At 35.8% G+C, this 20,845-nt stretch overlaps 1 protein-coding gene across 1 annotated transcript in view; it reads left to right on the top strand.

The window, feature by feature from the left end:
- Remo (Remoulade) overlaps positions 1-20,845 on the top strand; it is a 148,639-nt gene that overhangs the window by 111,726 nt on the left and 16,068 nt on the right. Inside the window, exons 13-16 of the mRNA XM_081764108.1 lie at positions 3,552-3,744; positions 7,033-7,276; positions 10,599-10,787; positions 17,314-17,418. Coding sequence (XP_081620234.1) covers positions 3,552-3,744; positions 7,033-7,276; positions 10,599-10,787; positions 17,314-17,418 — 731 coding nt within the window. The remainder of the gene's footprint in view (positions 1-3,551; positions 3,745-7,032; positions 7,277-10,598; positions 10,788-17,313; positions 17,419-20,845) is intronic.

The following is a 20,845-nucleotide window of genomic DNA, read 5'->3' on the forward strand; positions in this document are numbered from 1 at the left end:
TAAGTTTAGTGACTGGCAAAGCTGATGTTATGCATTACCCCGCTATGCAACAGGTTGGCAAGAAACGAAGACAGGAGAGCATTTTATGTTTTCAAATTTCATGTAAAACAGTCTGTAGTTAGTATTCAACGAAGTTCGGGTTCGATCCACCAAGTGGGCACTGAATTCGGAAGTGGTACAGACAATTTAAAGAAAATAGGTATATCTGCAAGAAAAAATGAACAGTCAGGCCGACAGTTTATTGTGTGCATGCGACTTTCACCAGAAGCCTACAAAAATCAACGTTTCGTGTAAGTAAAGAATTTAACTTAAAATAGACAACAGTGGGAAAGATTCTGGAAAAACGTTTGAAATTTCATCTGTATTAAGTGAAATTATTGCAGGCGCTTAAACCTGTTGGCAAGGATAAGAGACTTGGCTTCTGAGTTGCGACGTATAACCTTATGGAAAGAGATGATTTCATTGAGTCAGTTATGTTTAGTGATGTGGCTCTTCCACCTTTCGCTGAAAGTAAGTAAATAAAATGTAAAGATCATAAGTTTGGAGAATCTCCATGGTTATGAATATATTCGTGATTCTTCCAAGGTGAAGTCTTTTGTTCAGTCACCTGTAAAAGAATTGTATGTCTTCATGTTTTTCGAGTTGGACACTTAGGGCTCATAGCGAATCACTTTTTTTTTTTTTTTTTTTAACTAAGTTACTTTTTTTCAAGTTTGTCACTAAAAGTTACTTTTTTTCAAATTTGTCACTAAAAGTTACTTTTTTGGGAGGTAAAGTGACTTTTTCGTGTGATTTATGTTTTGCATTGGCAGTTTTCTAAGAAAAATATTATAAAAATAAATGGAAAAAGGCAGAAACTTGTTACTCATTACTCTTCTGAGAGCTTCAGTACTTGCTGCCATATGCAAAACAGTCAGCTTTGTTCTCACTTCAGTTTTTATTCTTTCTAAAGCACAGTGGATGGTTGGTGAGTGCTTAAGCTCTCAAGGTGGAGTTGAGAACCCTTATGTGTCTATTCTTTCTTCTATCATAATAGTCTTCTAGTTTTCTCTCGTAATAGTTAACGCCCCGCTCAACGTTGTGTGTGTGTGTTTGTGTGGTTCATCATGTTCTCTTGTGTTATGCTTCTTGTATGTTCTTCTTAAGAGTAGGTGAAGAATTTGAATATTTCATGGCTTTGAGAACTCTCAATGCTAAGTTAAATACGGGGTAGGATTTAAAAGAAATGAGCCTTCGTTCAAAAAGACAGATTTATTGAGCTGATCGGTACAACTGACTAATAGTCTTCAAAATAGGCACCTCCTGCATCAGTGCACTTCTGTAGGTGGCTTTTCCATGACTCAAAGGCTTCCCCGAAGGCCTGTTCCTGGATGGCTGCAAGGGCTGCCTTGACATTTTCTTTGATGTCCTCGATGTAGTCGAAACGTTTTCCTTTCAGCGCTGATTTTAAGCGCGGAAACAAGAAGTCAGGAGGCGACAAGTCCGGACTGTAGGGAGGCTGGCGTACCACTGGAACCTTGACTCTGACCAGGTAGTCGGTCACGATGAAGGCGGTGTGGCTGGCGGCGTTATTGTGATGAAGCTTCCAGCTGACCTTGATGTGTCTGCGCTTGCGCGCGACGCTTCTTTTCAGCCTTTTCAGGACTTCCTGGTAGTAAGCAGCGTTCACGGTCTGTCCGGGCGGGACAAACTCGTAGTGGACAATCCCCGTCGCTCCGAAAAAGGCGATGAGCATGGTCTTCGTCTTCGATTTGTTCATCCGCGCTTTCTTGGGACGGGGTGAGTTTCAGGTGTGCCACTCAGCGATTTGTCGTTTTGTTTCTGGATCGTACTGAAAAGTAAGTTTCGTCGCCGGTTATCACTTTTTCGAGAAAGGCAGGATCGCCTTCGCACAATTGCAGCAATTCTTCGCATCGGAGCACTCGGTTCCGTTTCTGTTTTTCAGTCAAAACTTTCGGCATAAGTTTCGCGCAGACTTTCCGCATGTGCAAGTCCTCGGTAACAATGCGTTGCACCGTTGTCTCCGATAAGTTCAGGGCTTCTGCTATTTGGTAGAGACTCAAACGCCGATCCGTGTTCAAAAACTCACACTCGCTGCACATTCACGTCAGTACAGGTCGACGACGGCCGTCCAGACCGGGGTTCGTCAGTCACCTCTTCCCGGCCCTCACGAGAAGCCTTGTGCCACTTTTTGACTTGAGAATAGGACAGAAACTCAGTTCCTGTATAATGTCTGGGATGAAGAAATCCGGAAATAGGCCTGAATTGGTTCTACTTACTCAGAAGCATCTTACATCTGCCAAGTCTGCTTATCGTAACTACAAAGCATACTTAGAAAACCTAAGAAAGGAGGAAGCTCAAAAAGAAGTAAAGATGAAACAAAAGAACAAACGAAGAAAGAGGTGATGGAGAAATTGACAAAGGAAAAACGAGGCATGGTGAGATTTCGGTCACTTTTTCGTGTGCGTTTGGTCACTTTTCAACTATTTACAAGAGACCAGACCACTATGAGCCCTGGACACTGTAAACAGAGTTTCCTACTTTTACATGATACAGATATGACTTTTTTCCGCAGCTGGTAAAGGATATAAAAATTTTCCAGCGGGACAGGGCACCCCCATGTTGGCACCAGGATGTGCAGATAAAATTCAACAGAAAGTTACCAAATCAATGGATAGAACAAGCTAGTCATGAGGTTCTACTACTTTGCCCTCCTCTCCCTCTGTCGCCAGATACCATCTCATGTGACTTGATTTATTTATTTATTTTTGAAGAGGGGTGTTAAAATCCAAGTATATAAGCCACCTATACCTAACACTTTACCTGAACTTCGAGTACGCATTCAAGAAACAGGTGCATGATGTTAGAGAGAATATAGCAAGAATTAAACTATGGAATTAGTGTGTGCCAAATTCCAAAAGGTACTTATCTTTGACGTGGAGCATAACACATGTGTATTTAAAAATAAATAGAATTAAAAAAGTTTCATTTGACGTAAGTTGCATGTCATGAGTTATTAAACTTTGAAATCGCGAAGATAATTTACAGTAGGCTTGTAATAATAATAATAATAATAATAATAATAATTAATATTGATATATATTGTAGGTATTCACTTGAAATTTTAACGTTGTTAGCATGTAGGATATATAAAACAGGCATATTGGTTAAACTAGGACTCTAATTACTACTCGGAATTTTATCTATGGTGAGAACTCAGATAAACAGAGAGCGTACGGATTAGCCACTTGGTTACAAATGGACGCTGAAGTATATTCTAGAATAGAAATTGCACAGAAAAGAAAGAAACTTCAGAGAAGAAGGAAATAATTCAAGAGTAGAATATTTTTTTTTATGTAAACGTAAACCAGAAGTTCTTTACTTTTAGGCGGAAATTTGTACTGATATATATATATATGATAAAAATCTAGTTTCTAATATTGATTAGTAGTGTGTAATTCTTTTTCAAGTTTCAATTTGTGATGTTACGTTGCATAAAGAATAGAAAATTAACTTTGCTTATCTATGCTTTTTCTTCATTTTAATTATAGACAATCGAAGCATCAATTCAGGTACCTGGCTCATTATTGTATCAATTGGAAATGCAGGGAGTATCTGTTGGTGCCACAAATCAATTACTAGTGTCTGTGTACAAGAATAACAAGTTTTTTCCCAGAATATTTCTTGATCCACAAGACCAAGATAATAGAGATGTCACATCCTGTGTTATTGGAAGCAAATTGGGTAAATACATATTTTTACTAGGAAACTCTTAAATACGGTTCATGAGTACTACATACTTTAAGAATGGTCATGAGAATTTATTTATATAACTGTAAAATTTCAGTTTTTTTAAATATTGTATCGTTTTTGATTTTCCAGACGTTTAAAATCTACTGAAATTAGACTGTAATCTAGCTTATACTTCATGTATTTTTTTTCTGCGTACAAGCCAGTCTCCAGCTAGTTTTACATTAGTTCTATAATATGTGCTTCTATGGTCCAGTATGTTGGATATACTTTTTCTCTTCAGTGTTACATTTTTTGATTAAAGGTATTAATAAATGAGAAAACGGAAAAGGCAGGGAGAGAAGCAAGAAAATGTGAGGAAGAAATAGGTTTCAGAACTTAGATTTTGGAACTAAGCAAGATGAAATTACAGGGAGTAGATCCATAGTAGAAGACAAAATGTCATCTATCGAGAATTTCGAAAAATTCAGGAACTGCTTTATGTCAGTAAAATAGTGGGAAATTAAACTTCAATTCAGTTTGGGTAAGAATTTCTCTTTCTTGAGTGGTATTTACGAAACGAGACAATCCAATGTACGACACGTATACAACCCGTATATGTGGTTCCAACGCGTATATTTAAATACATGCTATGTTTTTAAACTGCGACTGCAACCTGTGGATAGTTCTGGTAACCAAAATGGTGCATGTTTAATTGGAGTATATATTGTCAACACATCAACAGCTAGATCTCAGTTAAACCCAAATGTTGATACCAATGTCTCACGTAACAAGCCTGTTGTAGAGAATCATGAACTCTTTTGAAGTTGACCAAATGAACCCGTTTTTGTAAATCTTTTTAAAATAAGCTCTAAGAAGACTGAGATGATATCTTATCCCATTTATACCGAACCATATAAAATAGCGTTACTCAAAGCCGTTCGATTTATGAAACATACTCATAATTAATTATACGTATCAATAAAGTACCTGTGTTTATTTCTTGTTTTACGTACACAGTCATGATGGTTGTCCTACGAGGGCCATTCCGTTTTTTTTTATTATTATTATTTTTATTTTTTATTTTTTTTTTTTAAATATGAAAGCTGTATTACGAAGTGAAAAAATGCCATAACAAAAGACAATCTTTCTTCAAATCATGACAGGTGGAACGAGAGCAGAGAAACAGTGTCGCATGCGCAGAATGTCGAAGAATAGAGATAAGCAGCAGATCGGCGTGCCCGAGCTCAGTCAAATGCATACCACAGGCTTTCCAATGCTCCTATATTTCCTACGTTTAACGAAACCTCCTATATTTTTGTGGCATTGCTACTTCCACTTGTGAAAATAACATAAGGAAATAAGGTGTGGGTGGTTGGAGGGTCTTATGTCTTCACAGTAGGGTGGTTGAATGGAGACTCTTCTGTGTTTCGCCCTTTCCCATTTATTGTCTAAAGATAATTACACCAAACAATATAGTTAGAGCAAAAAGTATTCTTACGCCTACAAAATGGAACAAAAAATAAACTAGTTTCGTCATATTCATTAAAAAGTTCTACGGACTAGTGATTTTAAAGAGTAATTTTTTTAGGTGTATCAATACTTTTTGTACTAACTGTAGGCAAATAATTGTAGAATATGTTACACGTAGCCAGATCTTACCTTAAAAGCGCCAGCTGCAGAATGTTTACATTTGAGATTTTACATTTCATTTTACGTAAAATTTTGCAACGAGATAATTACCCATTTAGTTATATTTAGAGTAAAATGTATGTTCATATAACGGTGTTATTTCCATGTGATTTTTTTTTATTTCTACCTATTGGATAATTGAAATTACCTTCCAGTAGGTAGAAATAATATTGTAGGAGTTTCTTTGTTAGTTGTTCTTTCAAAATGTTCCAAATGCACAAATGTACTTTCAAAATCTTCCGGGAAATAATTGAAACCTTCGTTTTCACAGTTTCACAAAACCTCTCATATTTTTTCGTCGTTTTTTTTTTTTTTTTTTTTTTTTTTTTTTTTTTTTTTTTTTTTTTTTTTTTTAAAGCTTTGGAAAGCCTGATACCAGTATGGCAGAAAGATACGTGCTGAAAACACAACTACAAATGGAAGTGCGTGCTGTCATGCGCTGTGTTTCAGATTTCGTCATGCCTATACACCGTTTATGGGGACGACGTTATGTCCTGTCAAATAGTTTGATGCTAGTGTGCAATGTTAAGTGAAGGAAGGAAATGTATGGGAGTTGAAGACCGATCTGGGTGCCCTGCTACGTTTAGGGCTGTAACAAACGTGACAGAGTATGGAAAATAGTATTAGCCAACAAGCACGTAACTGTAACTGATGTTGCATCCACATTGGGTGTTAGATATGCTCAAGCCTGCCACATGATTCATGACGTTTGGGATATCGTAGTATTGTCAAGATGGATACCAAGAGACCTCACGCCTAACCACAAGACTGCACAAATGACAATAAGTCTGGAACACTTGGAACGGAACGAGCGCTAGGGCAATGATTTCCTGTTCAGAATTATCACAGCCAGTGAGATCTAGGTGTAAGACCAAGTCTGCCTCAATGGTATGGAAACATCTCAGGTTAGCCGTCACGAAATAATTCAAAGTGTTACAGTCACCAGGGAAGATAACGTTGACACTGTTCTGGGACGCAAAGGGTGTCATATTGTTTGACTTTTTTCACTGCAGTGATCGTCAGTGCGGCACACTGTTGCGACATACTAACCAAACTGAAGTCTACCATTCGAGCGTGAGATCCGGGCTCTGAGGTTTTATTCTTGGAAAGCAAGGACATTGCAGAACACATTCGTCGTTTAGAATGGAAAGCATTGAGTCATCCAACTTATCATTCCGATCTTGCCCCACCTGACTTCCACTCTTTGGTTGAAATCAGCACTGTCAAGACATCACTTCGGAAACAACGAAGAGGTGCAGCAAGCTAAGAAGAACTTCCTCAAATCATTGGGTACCTTTTTTTACGAGGAGGGATTTTTGAAGTTGATTTCACAGTACAACAAATGTATCAATGTCTATGGGGACTATATAGAAAAATAGCTAAAAGATTTGTTGTGACATTTTTTTTTCTGTTTGTAATTAAGCTGCTTTGTGAAAAAAATAATGAAACTTACTTTCAGAATGTCCCTCGTAATCGGTTTCAGCAAAGCAAATCGAAATGTGTATTTTCTTATTAGTAGAGAGTTGCTGTGTATTATAAATTGAAGGATTTTACTTTGAAATAATTACTATGTTAATTTTTCAGTTTGAAATAATAATTTTCTTTTTGTAGTTGACTTGGAAGTTCAGAACTTAACAGAACCTGTGTATGTGATGTTGCGAACACACTCGGACTCTAGTACAACTGGATTACCTGTATGGTGGGATTCTGAAATGCATAATGGCATCGGTGGTTGGAATCAAGAAGGCTGCAAATTATCACATATTCTTCCGAATCTTTTAGTCTTCCATTGTGATCGGTTAGCATATTTTGGACTTCTACAAGATGTTGCACATCTACAACAGTATCGAGGAAGGTATGTTCAGTAGTTAGTTATTTTTTACGAGTTTTATATGTAAAATTGAAACTGCATATCTGTGTATTTTTAAATCAAGACGCTCGAGAAATTTCTTCTAGTGTGGCACTATCTTTAATACGTCTTAAGGGAAGTGTTAATTTTCTAAGCGCATATCCATCTACAAATGATCGATCGAGCGAAGTCAAATTGTTAATTGCCCATTAATCGTTTTAGAGAACCAGAGACGAAAATCTGAAGGAGCTAGATCTGACTGCATGGTAGGTGCTGGAACACCTATAGCCAAATTGAACAATTTGGACACGAACATGTCAAGTAACATAGAGGCGAGCGTTCGTTATGAGGAATGTCTTTGGAGTGTTTATCAGAAGGGAGACGCTATTAATGTGTTAGTTTAAGTGATCGCAGTCACAGTGATCAGAAGTGGCCGAAACTCCACCAGAAGTAAATTTTGTATGTTCCGGAACATTGCTACTAGGGTTCAGAGTAGATGACCAGATTTCTTCGTTGATAGTCGGACTATTCTGTATCAGCAGATTATAGGAACCTTAAGGCCGTATCACCCATTTTTGTATCTTAGAAAATCATGTCGTACGGATTCATATACAAATCTAAATTTCATTGGTCCTTTGTAGGTGACCTGAAACAACGCAACATTTTTGTGATACTGACCACATTTATTTCACCAACAGACGGTCCAAATACACTGTTCTCTAGCGTGAATTTCAGACTAGTTGCATTTCATAGGATGGGATTTCACTGCCGTTAACTGTTTTCAGCTCGTGAATTTATTCTGCTAATTTTCCTTGGAGATGCAGGAACTTGATAACGTGCTACTCCTCAAGTTTGCCAATCATTATACCTTGAATGTTTCACCTGTAACAATATATCCATGAATCAATATTTTGTATGCTTAACTTAGAAGAAAGGTATAATATGCATACCCGAGATGGTTCATAGTGTGTCTCCTCCTGGGTAATTGAACGAACTTTTTGATACTATTTCGTATAATAGCATCTTCACAAAGTTTATGGTGAAAGTTAGCACAATTTCTATAAATTAGCACAAAATTTCATGTCTTGAAAATTTGCGTAACTTTTTTTCTTTTTAAAAAAAAACAGCATAAAGACTTCCAAAAGAATTAATCACGTTCAGGTGTAAGGAATTTACCACATTGTCATGTTGTTTTGATCTCATCATTTTTTAAGGTGCACGGAACAGTGCAAGTGAAATTTTAAGAAGTGAGTTGCCTATGAGAGTGAAATGGCTCAATGATAGAGAGCTTACCTCTGGTCCGATCCCAACTCCCACCAGGTTTGATTTGTGGTGCACAAACAAAGTGTATGTGTAGGTTTTCTAAGTGTTCTCTCGTCTCCTCCCACACTCTTCTTCAACCATTTTATTTATTACCATCATCACCATGTCCTTTGGCCTCAGTGCTTAGGGAGGTATCAGGGAACACCGAAATAGTACAATTAATAGTTCATTAAATGTTAAACGCAATGGATAAAATGCTACAATTTATTTTAAGTACTGATTTGTCTTCATATTTCATAGTGTGATAAGTAAAATCCACCTACTCTCATGGTGGTACGAATCCATGCCCATTGTAATGATAGAATAAGCTTCAATATTCTCTTGGAATTTCTGATACAAGATACCTTATACACGAGGGTCGGCTAATAAGTTCTCGGCCCGACCCCCTTCCGAATGTACTACCCTGATGTAATTGATGTCGTGTGAAATGTTGATCTTTTATATGTTTAAGTATCAAATTTCACGATTTTACCATGAACGGTTTTTATTTTACAGGTAATTGAATGAACCATGGCGGAGCCAGATGTTAAATTCACCAAAGAGGAGTTGCGAGGTGTAATGAAGTTCTTCTTCCTGCAACAGAAGTCGTCCAAGGAAATCCATGGTTGCATGCTAGACACATTGGGTGGACAGTGCCCTTCATACTCCACTGTGAAGAAATGGTTTGCGAACTTCAAGCGTGGTGAATTTTCAACAGAAGACGATGACAGGGTGGCAGGTCAGTGTCAGTGTCAACTCCGGAAAAAGTGGACCAGATTCATGACCTGATTTTGAGCAACAAACGGATTTCACTTCAGGAGATAGCTGACAAAGTGCACATACCCAAAGAACGTGTTGGGTCAATAATCCATGATCAGTTGGAGATGCGCAAGCTTTCTGCGAAATGGATTCCGAAATGTTTGAACGCGGATCAGAAACGCAAACGTGTAAGATCATCGCAGGTGATTTTATGGCATTTTGCGAACTCCAAGGACGATTTTTTGAATCGGCTTGTTACCCAGGATGAAACGTGGTTGCATTACTTTGATCCGGAAACCAAACAGCAGTCATGCGAGTGGCGCCACTCAGGATCTCCAAGGCCCAAAAAATTCAAAGCACAAAAGTCCACAGGGAAGGTGCTTGCCTTAATATTCTGGGATAATGATGGTGTTTTGCTCTCAGACTACCTTCCAGAGGGCCAAACCATAAGTGCAGAGTATTACTGCAGTCTGCTGGCTAAGGTAAAGGACGCTATTAAAGAAAAGCGCCGGGGAAAGTTGACACGAGGTGTCTTGTTCTTGCAGGATAATGCTCCCGTCCACAAGGCTGGCAGAACAATGGATTTTCTGAGGGACCTAGGGTTTCAGTGCATTGACCGCCCACCTTACTCGCCAGATCTTGCCTTTTCTGATTATTATCTGTTCCCAAAACTCAAAACAGCACTGAAAGGACAGAAATTTCAGTGATGAAGAGGTGATAACAGCTGCGGAACAGTTTTTTTGCAGACCTTGAGAAATCTTTTTGAGGGGTTGGAAAAGTTGCAGCATCGAAGTGCCAAGTGTTTTGACCTTCGAGGGAACTATGTTGAATAGCCTGCAGCTCAAGTCCTTCTGGGTCGGGCCGAGAACTTATCAGCCCATCCTCGTAATAGAGTCTACTTTGTATAGGAACGAAACTTTCAATTTGACTAATGTCAAAAATCGTATATAGGTAATTTGACACGAATAACGTTTTCTTTGCAGTAAACGTGGTATTCTGTTTGCTATGCAAAGAACTTAAGGTAAAAGAATGACTTATCACTTTAGAGTGGAAAAATATATTTGATATGATCCACAATATGCGTATCTTTTAAATTTGTAATATATGGTGTTAGGATTATAGTACATATTTGTGTATGTATCATAAGTATATAACAAAATTCATTCTATATTTGGAACTAATTGAATATTGGATATGAATTGTCTCTGTACTCCGTGAAAGCAGCATCAAAATAATAATCTTAATTTGAGTATAATCTTTATTACAGAGTTGGAGGAGCGGAATTTCGATTTTCACATCCTGCTATCTATATTGGAAGTATTGTGGGAGTTTTCTGTTTGTTAGTTACCATAGTGACGTACATTATATGTCACGCGTCCATTCAAGTATCAAGGAAGGCAAAGCATTCATTGGTTAACACATGGACTGCTATTTCACTTCTTTATTTTATGTTTAGGTACGTACATATTCACTTGTTTGGATATTAATAGAATTTATGTCATTGAATGTTCCACCAGTCTGCTCTTGCTTGTCTGATAGCGCAATATATGTTTCAATATTTATTTTCAAAATATAGTCGCCTGAAGATACGGTTTGACCATTTTAAAAAAAAAAAGTTTCTTAACGGTTTTTTTGTAGTGTCAAATGTACTGAGTAACATATTAAAATTTCACTAAAAATTTGACCACCGGAAATGCCCAATTTTCAAGATGGAATCCAAAATGGTCGTTAACTCTTTCACAGTCTTAGGCTTTCATTCAAGTAGCTACTGAATTATCAGTATTTATCCTAAGATTATGGTTCATGCATCATTTCCTTCAGAATAAAACAAGCTTTCAAGTAGTGTCATCCAAATGTGTGTATGACGTACGTGGAAAGGGAAATTGAGGATAATTCGAGAAATTCTCTTTATAAATCCCTTTTTAAAAGTTTTGCGCCCTCTGAAGCGGCCCCGGGTAAGAATACACGACCGAAGTTTTCCTAGAGAAGTACTATTGAATATAGGTTATGTACGTGCCAGAGTACATTGTGAAATCTTTAATGGTTACGACGGAATAAAATATTTGCCAATATCCTACTCTGTGAATATACCTAACCAAATATATAAGTAAGACATAACACAAAAGTTTGTAACACAGTACTATTAATCCGGGTATCATTGTTCGTATCTTATTATTTTCAGAATGAAGCAAGCTTTTCTCTGGTATCATCACCATGTGTGCATGGTGTACGTGGAAACGGAAATTGAGGATAGTTAGGAAAAATTCCCTTTTTAGAAGTTTTGCGTCTTGTGAAGCGGTCTCAGATAAGAGTACACGACCCCAATGTTTCTAGGAAATTGCTATGTGGAATAGACCATATGTTTGAGAAATTAAATTCCGAAATCTTCAACAGTTACGAAAAAAACAAAATATTTATAATCATCCTCGTGACTACACCTAACCGAACCTATAAGTAGGCAATAAATAGCATATCCTATAGTTTTCATCCTACAAAAGTTGTTCTATTGGCTACCCATATATTTTTATGGACTTAACATACATTTGGTACACCAAAATGCTAAGCAGTACTTTCTTTATTTTTATTTTACCAAAAATTAACAGGACTTTTGTTTAACGTATTTACGAACATTGTAAGATTTTTTTCCCCATACAATTTCATTTAAATTATATTGATTCCTCAGTTTTCATTCTAAAAAGTAATGTTTACCTGTACTTTTCATAGTCTTAAAATACATTTATTACATCTAAATGATAAACAATATTTTCTTTTTCCTTAGTTTACACAAAATTAACGTAAGTTTTGTTAAACAGTAACGTATTTACGAATAGTCATTGTCGCATTCTTCATCCCAAACAGATTCACTGAAAATATTTTCACAGTTTTCTGTTTGACAATTTCCGCAAGCAGATGTGCATGGTAGTCCATATCTCGTGCAGCTGCACCGTTTTGTTAGACAGTCAGTTGTACAATAACAGTGGGGCAAATGAAGAAGACCTTCTGGCGCAACAGGTGTGTCAGTCATAACAGGTACATACTATATACTAATTGTGCCATAGTTTCCACCTCCAATCAACCTCCTCTTTGGCAATTTTACTCCCGTAACAATATTTCTCAATGAAGGGTCTGGTGAGAATGGCATACAGGTTACAAGTTTTTCTTTGATCTTCAAGTCGCAGTGATCTCTTTTAATCATTGACAGTGTTGTTTCTCGATGCTGATGACTGGTTGTGTAGGTAAGACCATTGAATTCCTGCATGGCATCGTGATATTGAGATGATATTGGTATGGACATCGTCCACAAAGCACACATTGCTTAAGTCATGCCACTTCCGTGGGTCAACCTGCCACTGCTCTTTAAGGATCCCATTAATGTCTGCTCGATTACTAGATCTGGACTAAGACCTGCCCAAAGCAGTATACTGCGGCGAATCACATGGAATCCATTGGAAAATGCGGTATATACATCAGTATGTATGCTCTGCAATTGACTCATTTCTTGTAACATAGAAATATGTAGATTTTAGGTAGTTATAGTGTCCAGCAGCAGCAAATATTTGCAGACAGTCTGAGACCGCTTACAGATGCATCATCCAAGACACTGCGATCTGCTTTGATGAGTGATCGTGCAACCTGCAGCATTCTTTGATAGTTTGTCCAAAGCAAACTTGTTTCTGACCTGTGGTCAAGCTCTGTCCTTTTTGTGTCAATAATTTTCTTTGTGTCGATCAACGTATCCGACTTTATGGCACTTTCGATTGTAATCTGTTTCAATATCAGTGATGAATATAGTGTTTCTGCTTCCCTCATTAGTGGCACATATTGCGTGCTATTTTTCTCTAGATCTGAGACAATTAGGTGGTTGAGACATGTGTCTATCAAGAGATGGCCACGAAAAGCTCTTTGTACTGATTTCCCGGTCATCATGTGCTGGAAAGTATTTTCACCGTAAACAACTTCCGTGATGTTACGAAGTTCTATCCCTTCCATCAGTGTGCCAATTGCACCGAGCAGATTCATAAATGTGTGAAAACATCCAAGTATCAATACGATGTTTTTTAAATGGCTATTTTGTGGTGCATCTGTAATGATTTCTGCAGCTGTCCAATACAAAGACTGGTCAAACGTTATAATAGGTTGAGCATGATGATTCAAAGCAAGTCTGCAATTGAAGTCCAGTGTAGATAAAATGCAAGTCTATCAAAGGTAAGAACATAATCGATGATTTACCTGGATGTTCTAAATCTTGGTGAATAATGCGCATCGTTTTTTGCCATCCAAGGATTTCTTGTTTGAAGTTTAGAGAGAGCTCCCAAAGTTCAGCAGTTGTATTATCATAATTGCCAGGCAGTAGAAGATCTTTGAAGACAACGGCATCACGAAGATGTTTCGCAAAACGATATTCTATAATTGGAATTTTACTTTTCATTGCCAAGTCCTGACTAGTTACATTTTCTCCTAAGAATGACTCGATCTGTCGTTTGTCCCGGTGTGAGAGCAGCTATGATCTCCATTCTGTGGAAAGTTCCTTGGCCATCAATGGTAAATATATTGTGGTCTACATTGTCCACAGCGAAACAAAAGTGTCATGTCTGGTATTTTGATGTCACCTGTTAATATACCTGGAGTAACTTAATCAGCTGCGTTCGTTTCAAAACGCAGAACTTCTTTATACGAAGAACTAAATCCCAGAGCATGCAGAGTATCCACGAGAAATTGTGAGCGATATAAGTGATGAACCTGTACGATAAGCCCGAGTTGTAAGGGAGCAGCTATATCGCGTGGTCGAGCTGCCTGTATAATTGTGTGACCTATTCCTGCTACCTTTCGATTTATATTTTTACCTACAAAAATACCCCTGCAGGGAACATGTATGAAAGAAAGGGTAGATTCTAGCTTCAGAAATGTTTCACTTGGATACTGATCTGTAAGAGACAGACTGGTGGACTTAATATCACTTTTAATGTGACTAGCTGCTGTTTTGATAGCTCTTTTCTGTGATTCTTCATCCTCTCTAAAAGTGCTTATGAGAATATGTTTTGTATTTTCCCTCATCGCCACAATACCATGGAGACTTACTCCTTGAACAAAATAAATATTTTTGTCATATTTTTGTTCTAACTTTTCTTTGATGTAACTCGTTACAAATGGTTCTGAATCTTCTCTTTCCAGAAATTCCTTCATTTTGTTCTGTAGGTGTGAAACTGTCAGTTGTACAGTCGGCAGGAAAAAAACCTGCAACATGAGCATGTAAGTTTATTGTAAAACGACGAAGTCTTTTGCTTCAAAATAAGTGTGCCGAGGAGGACACCGAGGTTTCTCCTGGTGTGTTTCGTGCCACATAAACGTTATGTTGATTCCCTGGTCCGTTAGGCGTAGTTTCACAATAAACTTACGTGCTCATGTTGCAGGTTTTTTTGCTGCGGACTGTACATCGTCATTATTTTCTACATCAGAGAAAGTTTCAAGAATGCTAGAATTCGTATTGAAGCTTGAAAGGAACAAAATAAACGATTATTGCACTGTCATTCTACGTCAATTAACACAGTAAACTAATAACAAATAACATAATAAAATAATGAAATATTAGAATGAAGTTTAGCACACACATAGTATATACTGCGTAGTAATTTTCTAGAAACATTAAGGTATTGTACTCCATCCGCGGCCGCTTCACAGGGTGCAAAACTTTCGAAAAGGGAATTTTTAGGGAGAATTTTTCCGAATTATTATCTTCAGTTTACCTTTCTCCGTACATCATGCACACATGATGATGATACCATAGGAAAGCTTGCTTCATTCAAAAAATAATAAGATACGAACGATGATACCAGATTAATAATACTGTCCTAAAAACTTTTATGTTCTATTCTACTTTTTGCCTACTTATATCTTTGGTTAAGTTTATTCACAGAGTATCGGTAAATTTTTTAAGTCGTAACTATTCAAGATTTCACAATGTAATTTGGCACGTACATAGCCTATAGTACTTCTCTAGGAACACTTCGGTCGTGTATTCTTACCCGAGGCCGCAAAACTTTTTAAAAGGAATTTTTAAAGGGAATTTCTCTAATTATCCTCATATTCCCTTTCTACGTATGTCATGCACACATTTAGATGGCAATACTTGAAAGCTTATTTTATTCTGAAGAGGATAATGTACGAACCATAATCCTAGGATAAACACTGATGATCCAGTAGCTACTTGAATGAAAACGTAAGATTGTGAAGGAGTTAACGACCATTTTGGACTCCATCTTAAAATTGGGCTTTTTCGGTGGTCAAATTTTGGTAAACTTTTAATATGTTATTCAGTACACTTGACACTAAACTGTTGAGAAACCTTTTGTAGGAATTTTTTGAGGGTAACGTGCCTTTTTTTCATATCTGCAAGGGACTAATATAAATAACATGATTTATTACTGTCCCACAGAGACTTAAAAAATGTAGTCAGATAAACGAATACAGTCTAACTTCTTGTAAGTATAACATACTTTATTTAATCATTCTGTGATTTCGCACATCGTTTGTTTGCAGACTCCCTGTAGGAGTACATGTGGATGGCTGGATTTAAGTTTAGCGTCTCGTTCAGCAACGAGGCTATATAAAACGTGGAGCTACAACTTAACGTGAGGTCCGAACCATGTGAGTGCACTGTAATTAAACCTGATATTTCCTCATCGAAGGGGCTCAGCAGTACATGTGGCTTAGATTTCATGTTAAACTCCCATGCCAAACGAAAACATTTTTATTTACAAGAAGTTAAGTCAAAATATGGTTATGAATTACTTGAGGAAATTTATTATTATTATTATTTAACTACCCTTTTAAACACCAAGGCTATACGAGGCGTCAAGCTAAGTTTTAACATGGAATCTGTTATCCATCAATTTTGCCCATGTTTTCTCATGTAAAATACTGTTTGGTCCTCAGAAATAAACGATGTTTGTTGTTTTATTTAACATAGGATACAATCACAGTACGTTAAATTAAAGATTTATTAATAACCGTACTTACTAAATAACTTGTTCACTGTCCTGTCAATAGATTAACATTACTAACCCAGAATTATGTAGTGAGTTGAAACGTTTTTCGTAGAGACACGTTCATTCGACATATTAAACTTTTCATTCGAATTGTATTGAAAACTATTTTTAAAACCTTATATTATCATAAGTTTTCTGTTAACATGTCATATCATTTTCATCAGCCAATTTCGTCTTGAAACAGTAAGATATCTTTCATTTGACTGTGGAATAGTAACAGCAAAATGAGACAGAGAGGTGTTAAATTAGCTTCCTCCTCACTCGTTAATGAAACTTTGTACTAGTCATGATATGTGTAACAGTGATATATCCTGAATTCTAGCAGTTTAGATGTTCAGTGTTCCTCCTCGGGAGCCTAAGCCCTCAAAAAGTATGCATATATGGTGTATGATTTGGAAGAAATTATTCGGTAAAATATGCTTTAAAAAGTTTGATAGTTACATCATATTCATTTGTAAACCATTATGTCAGACAAAGACTGAATTTGCGGTAAGAGGAATAATCTTAATTGGAGGAACAAGTAGAAGTTTCTTTTTAATAATAATAATAATAATAATAATAATAATAATAATAATAATAATAATAATAATAATAAGTCATTTAACATTTGTAGTAGAAGTACTTACTTTTAAAAGTATGTTTAAAAAAAAAAAAAAAAGATTCCTTTAAATCAATTGTTAATCTGTAAAACCACGATGTACGTTTTGTTACGTAGACAATTGAAACATAAAGGATTTTCATATAGTGCCAGCTCCACATTGACATATGTTTTACATTATAAATTTAGAGTTATTGGTAATTAAATGCATTGTAAATTATGGAATTATTGGTTATTTAAAGTTTAAGATTTCATGTGTTTAAATATACTGCGGTCATAAGAAAAAAGTACTTTAGTCCATATTATTGATTTGTGTTTACTTTGTTTATTGCATATAGCTTGGGCATCCATCAAACAGAAAATCCAAAAGTTTGCCAGGGAATTGGTATCGTACTACATTATCTAACTTTATGTACGCTACTGTGGATGGCAATTACTGCTAGGTGAGTAAAATGATTAGTTTGTTAGCTCTTATGTATACAGTACGGCGCTAAATTCGTTGTACAAAAGCAGAGGAGTGATTTCTGAGAGTAAAACAAACAAAAAAGTTCCAGTAAACATAAGGCGGAAATCCCATCGTTTACGTGTTATAGGCTGCCGAAATTATGAAAAAATGAATTTTAAAGATTTATGGCTCCAAAACTATGGGACCTACCTTGGTCGGGTTAAGACTTCACTTAGGAACTAGTATGTTCCCTATCCAAAAATGCGTTTAGAATCCTGAGATGCTTCCACAACAATTTTTATAGAGGGAGTTTGACTATGGGCCTATGATATAAAGTACTCTCCAACTACCTCCATAAAAATTGTTGCGTGAGTACCTTAGGATTCTAAAACATGTATTTTTGGATAGAGCACATACTAGTTCCTAAGTGAAGTCTTGACCCGACCAAGATAGATCCCATAGTTTTGGGGCTATGGACCTTTCGAATTCATTTTTTCTTGTTTTCGACAGCCCTATAACACGTAAACGATGGGGTTTTCGCCCTATGTTTATAGGAACTTTTTTGTTTGTTTTACTCTCAGGAATCACTCCTCTGCTTTTGTACAACGAATTTAGCGCCCTACTTATATATATATATATATATATATATATATATATATATATATATATATATATATATAGAGAGAGAGAGAGAGAGAGAGAGAGAGAGAAATGAATTTCATCTGCTATTACGAAAAAGAAATATAACTTAACGTATAGCAGTCATGATTGAAGAGAAATAGATGTTTCATACGATAACTAAGATTACTATTATTCGATAAGTGATTGTCATGAAGTGTGTGAATGCTGATTTTTAAAACCTTATATGCTCACTATGCTGATTTTTAAAGAAAATCATTCTGACTTGAAAGCGATTACCTATTAAATGAACTAAACCAATAAATATTAACACAAGAAGTAAAAGGCAACATACTTAAATCCTTGTCGCTGTCCTCTTATGAAGAAATGTCGTAAAGAAAACGTAAAGAAAACTCATGTAAAATTATTGTGGTCTGTAGCTTGCTGAGATTGTAATGCAAGAAACAAATTATGTTGCTGAATCCTCTAATGTTTTTGTTAAGATACTAACGATTTAGAGCCTTTTAAAGTAAGATTGTAGAGCAACCACCCCCAACATTTTTACATGCTTTCTATTGGCAGCTGTAGTTACTGTGTTCTTTTATGTGCAGAAAAAGATCGCTATACTTATTTACCTTTGTAAGGGTCTGTATTTGTGAAGTACTCGCTGAATTTTAGTGAACTTAGATGCTACCGTTGTTGAAATCTGTTAGCCAGGAATGGATTAGGATTTGTAAGCTTTGAATAACTTACTAAATCCAAACCTATTTGTAATAAGCTTCGACTAAGGTAGTAATATAGGATACTTGAAAGGTAGTAATAGGTAGTAATAGGACTAGCGAGTACTTAGTAATATAGGGTACTTGAAAAAGGTAGTAAAAATGAGCTTTTTGTAAAATATCACATAATCAGTATTACTTTGTTCACAACTTTCAAACGAACAGATACATTCATTTTCTGCAATATATGGATGTTTTTCTTCCTACTAGAAATTTTGTCTTCTGAACGTGCTTGTACGATAGAATATCACCGCCTAAGACTTAAAAATTAAACCATCAAGAAGTATTATTATTTACTAATGGGAGCTAAAGTATAATAAATTATACAACCGCTAACCTTGTATCCTGAAAGAGTATTTCTTTTGTATCATTTGGACAGTCTCTGGGGTTTCCCTCAGTAACTTCTCTTTTGCCTGCTATTTCTTGAATATTCATCCACTAATGGGATATTCTTGAATCATTCTTGAGCTCTTGGGGATAAAGATTCAAGAAAAGGAATAACAGGCAAAAGAGAAGTTACTTAGAAAGACCCCAGGGAAAGTCGAAATGAAATAAAAGAAGAAACAATTTTCCGGGATACAAGGTTAGTGCTTATTTGATTTATTACTATTATTGTTTATTGTCGCATTCATAAACTTTGATAAAGGAGTGTATATTTAAACTATATTTTTTTATCAGGTGAACTTTATAGTTGTTGAACTTGTTTTAAGGTTTGAAACAAATATTACAGAAATGAAAAAGTGTTTAGTTTTAAATAAAAAGATACACCACGCAACAAAAGTCTGTAACTGCTCTACAACATATCAAATTCAATGAAATAAGGCTATGTTTAGGGACAATTACATTTTTAAAAAATAGTAGTATTTTTGAAAGTTCCATACACTTGTTTGTGAGTAGCATTTTTTATGCACAGACTCGTAAGAAAAGTGTCAAAGGGAAAAAGAATATATGCTGTTAATAACAGATTAATATATACCCAGTATCGTTTTCATTTATATATTTTTTCACAATTGTCGTTCAACTAATGTGTGTGTCATATTTTTACAGAATATTTCTGGTATAGTATATCATTAATTATTCTAATCAGCCGTTATGTTACGTAATCTCTTTTTTAAACCATATTTGACAAGTCCACAGCAAAAGGCAATTGTGTGCGAATAAAATTTCGAGTAGTGAAATATATTACGCTACATATCAATGTGTATAAAATCCAGGGTTATTGGAAATTTCCCGAGCCCAAAAGTACCTTTTTGTGTGTGTATGTTTCTCTCTCTCTCATACTCTTTAACACGGGGATTGAAATGATAATGTAATTATTTTCTTCAGTCGTGTTTTTTAGTATATGACTAGTTTCTGGATTGGCTTAAAATATATATTTATCAACAGATCTCCAGAACAGAAAGTATTGAAATAAAATGTTTGGGAATCATGCATAACGAATTCTATTTGCAGTCAAATTTTCTGTAACTTGTTCAGCTGTAATCTAGAACGAAAAACAATGCGATTGTATTCCCTTTATTATTATAGGACATACTCGCATATAAACAAACATTCAAATATCTTTCTCGATGTGTCAATTAATTACAAATCGAAAACTTTTCACTCAGAAAAGGAAATTACTAAGAATACCTTTATTCTGTCAACACTATATTTGGATAATTACAGTCAAAAATAATTTCATTTAATACCTTAATTTGAGTCAAAGACGCTAGAACCCCTTCAGTTAAAACAAGGAAATTATTAAAGTTCTACCTTTATTTGTCAACACTACAAATGCATTAGACACACACACACACACACACAAAATGGGTTAAAAAGGAGATCGAGAAACTCTCAAATTCTTCTATATTTGATGGAATATATGTCATATAGAGTATGATTATCGTGTGTTACAAAGGTTCTTTAATCATAAAACTTATTGTAGAAAAGCAATTGGTAGCTGAAAATTAATTAAAAGAATAAGTTTTAAACAAGACAAAACTACAACAACAAAAAAAAAAGTACATTTAACAAACCATTTTTCATCTA

The sequence above is a fragment of the Thermobia domestica genome, chromosome 1 (assembly GCF_964235325.1).
Source record: "Thermobia domestica chromosome 1, izTheDome1.hap1.1, whole genome shotgun sequence".
Classification (NCBI taxonomy): Eukaryota; Metazoa; Arthropoda; class Insecta; order Zygentoma; family Lepismatidae; genus Thermobia; species Thermobia domestica.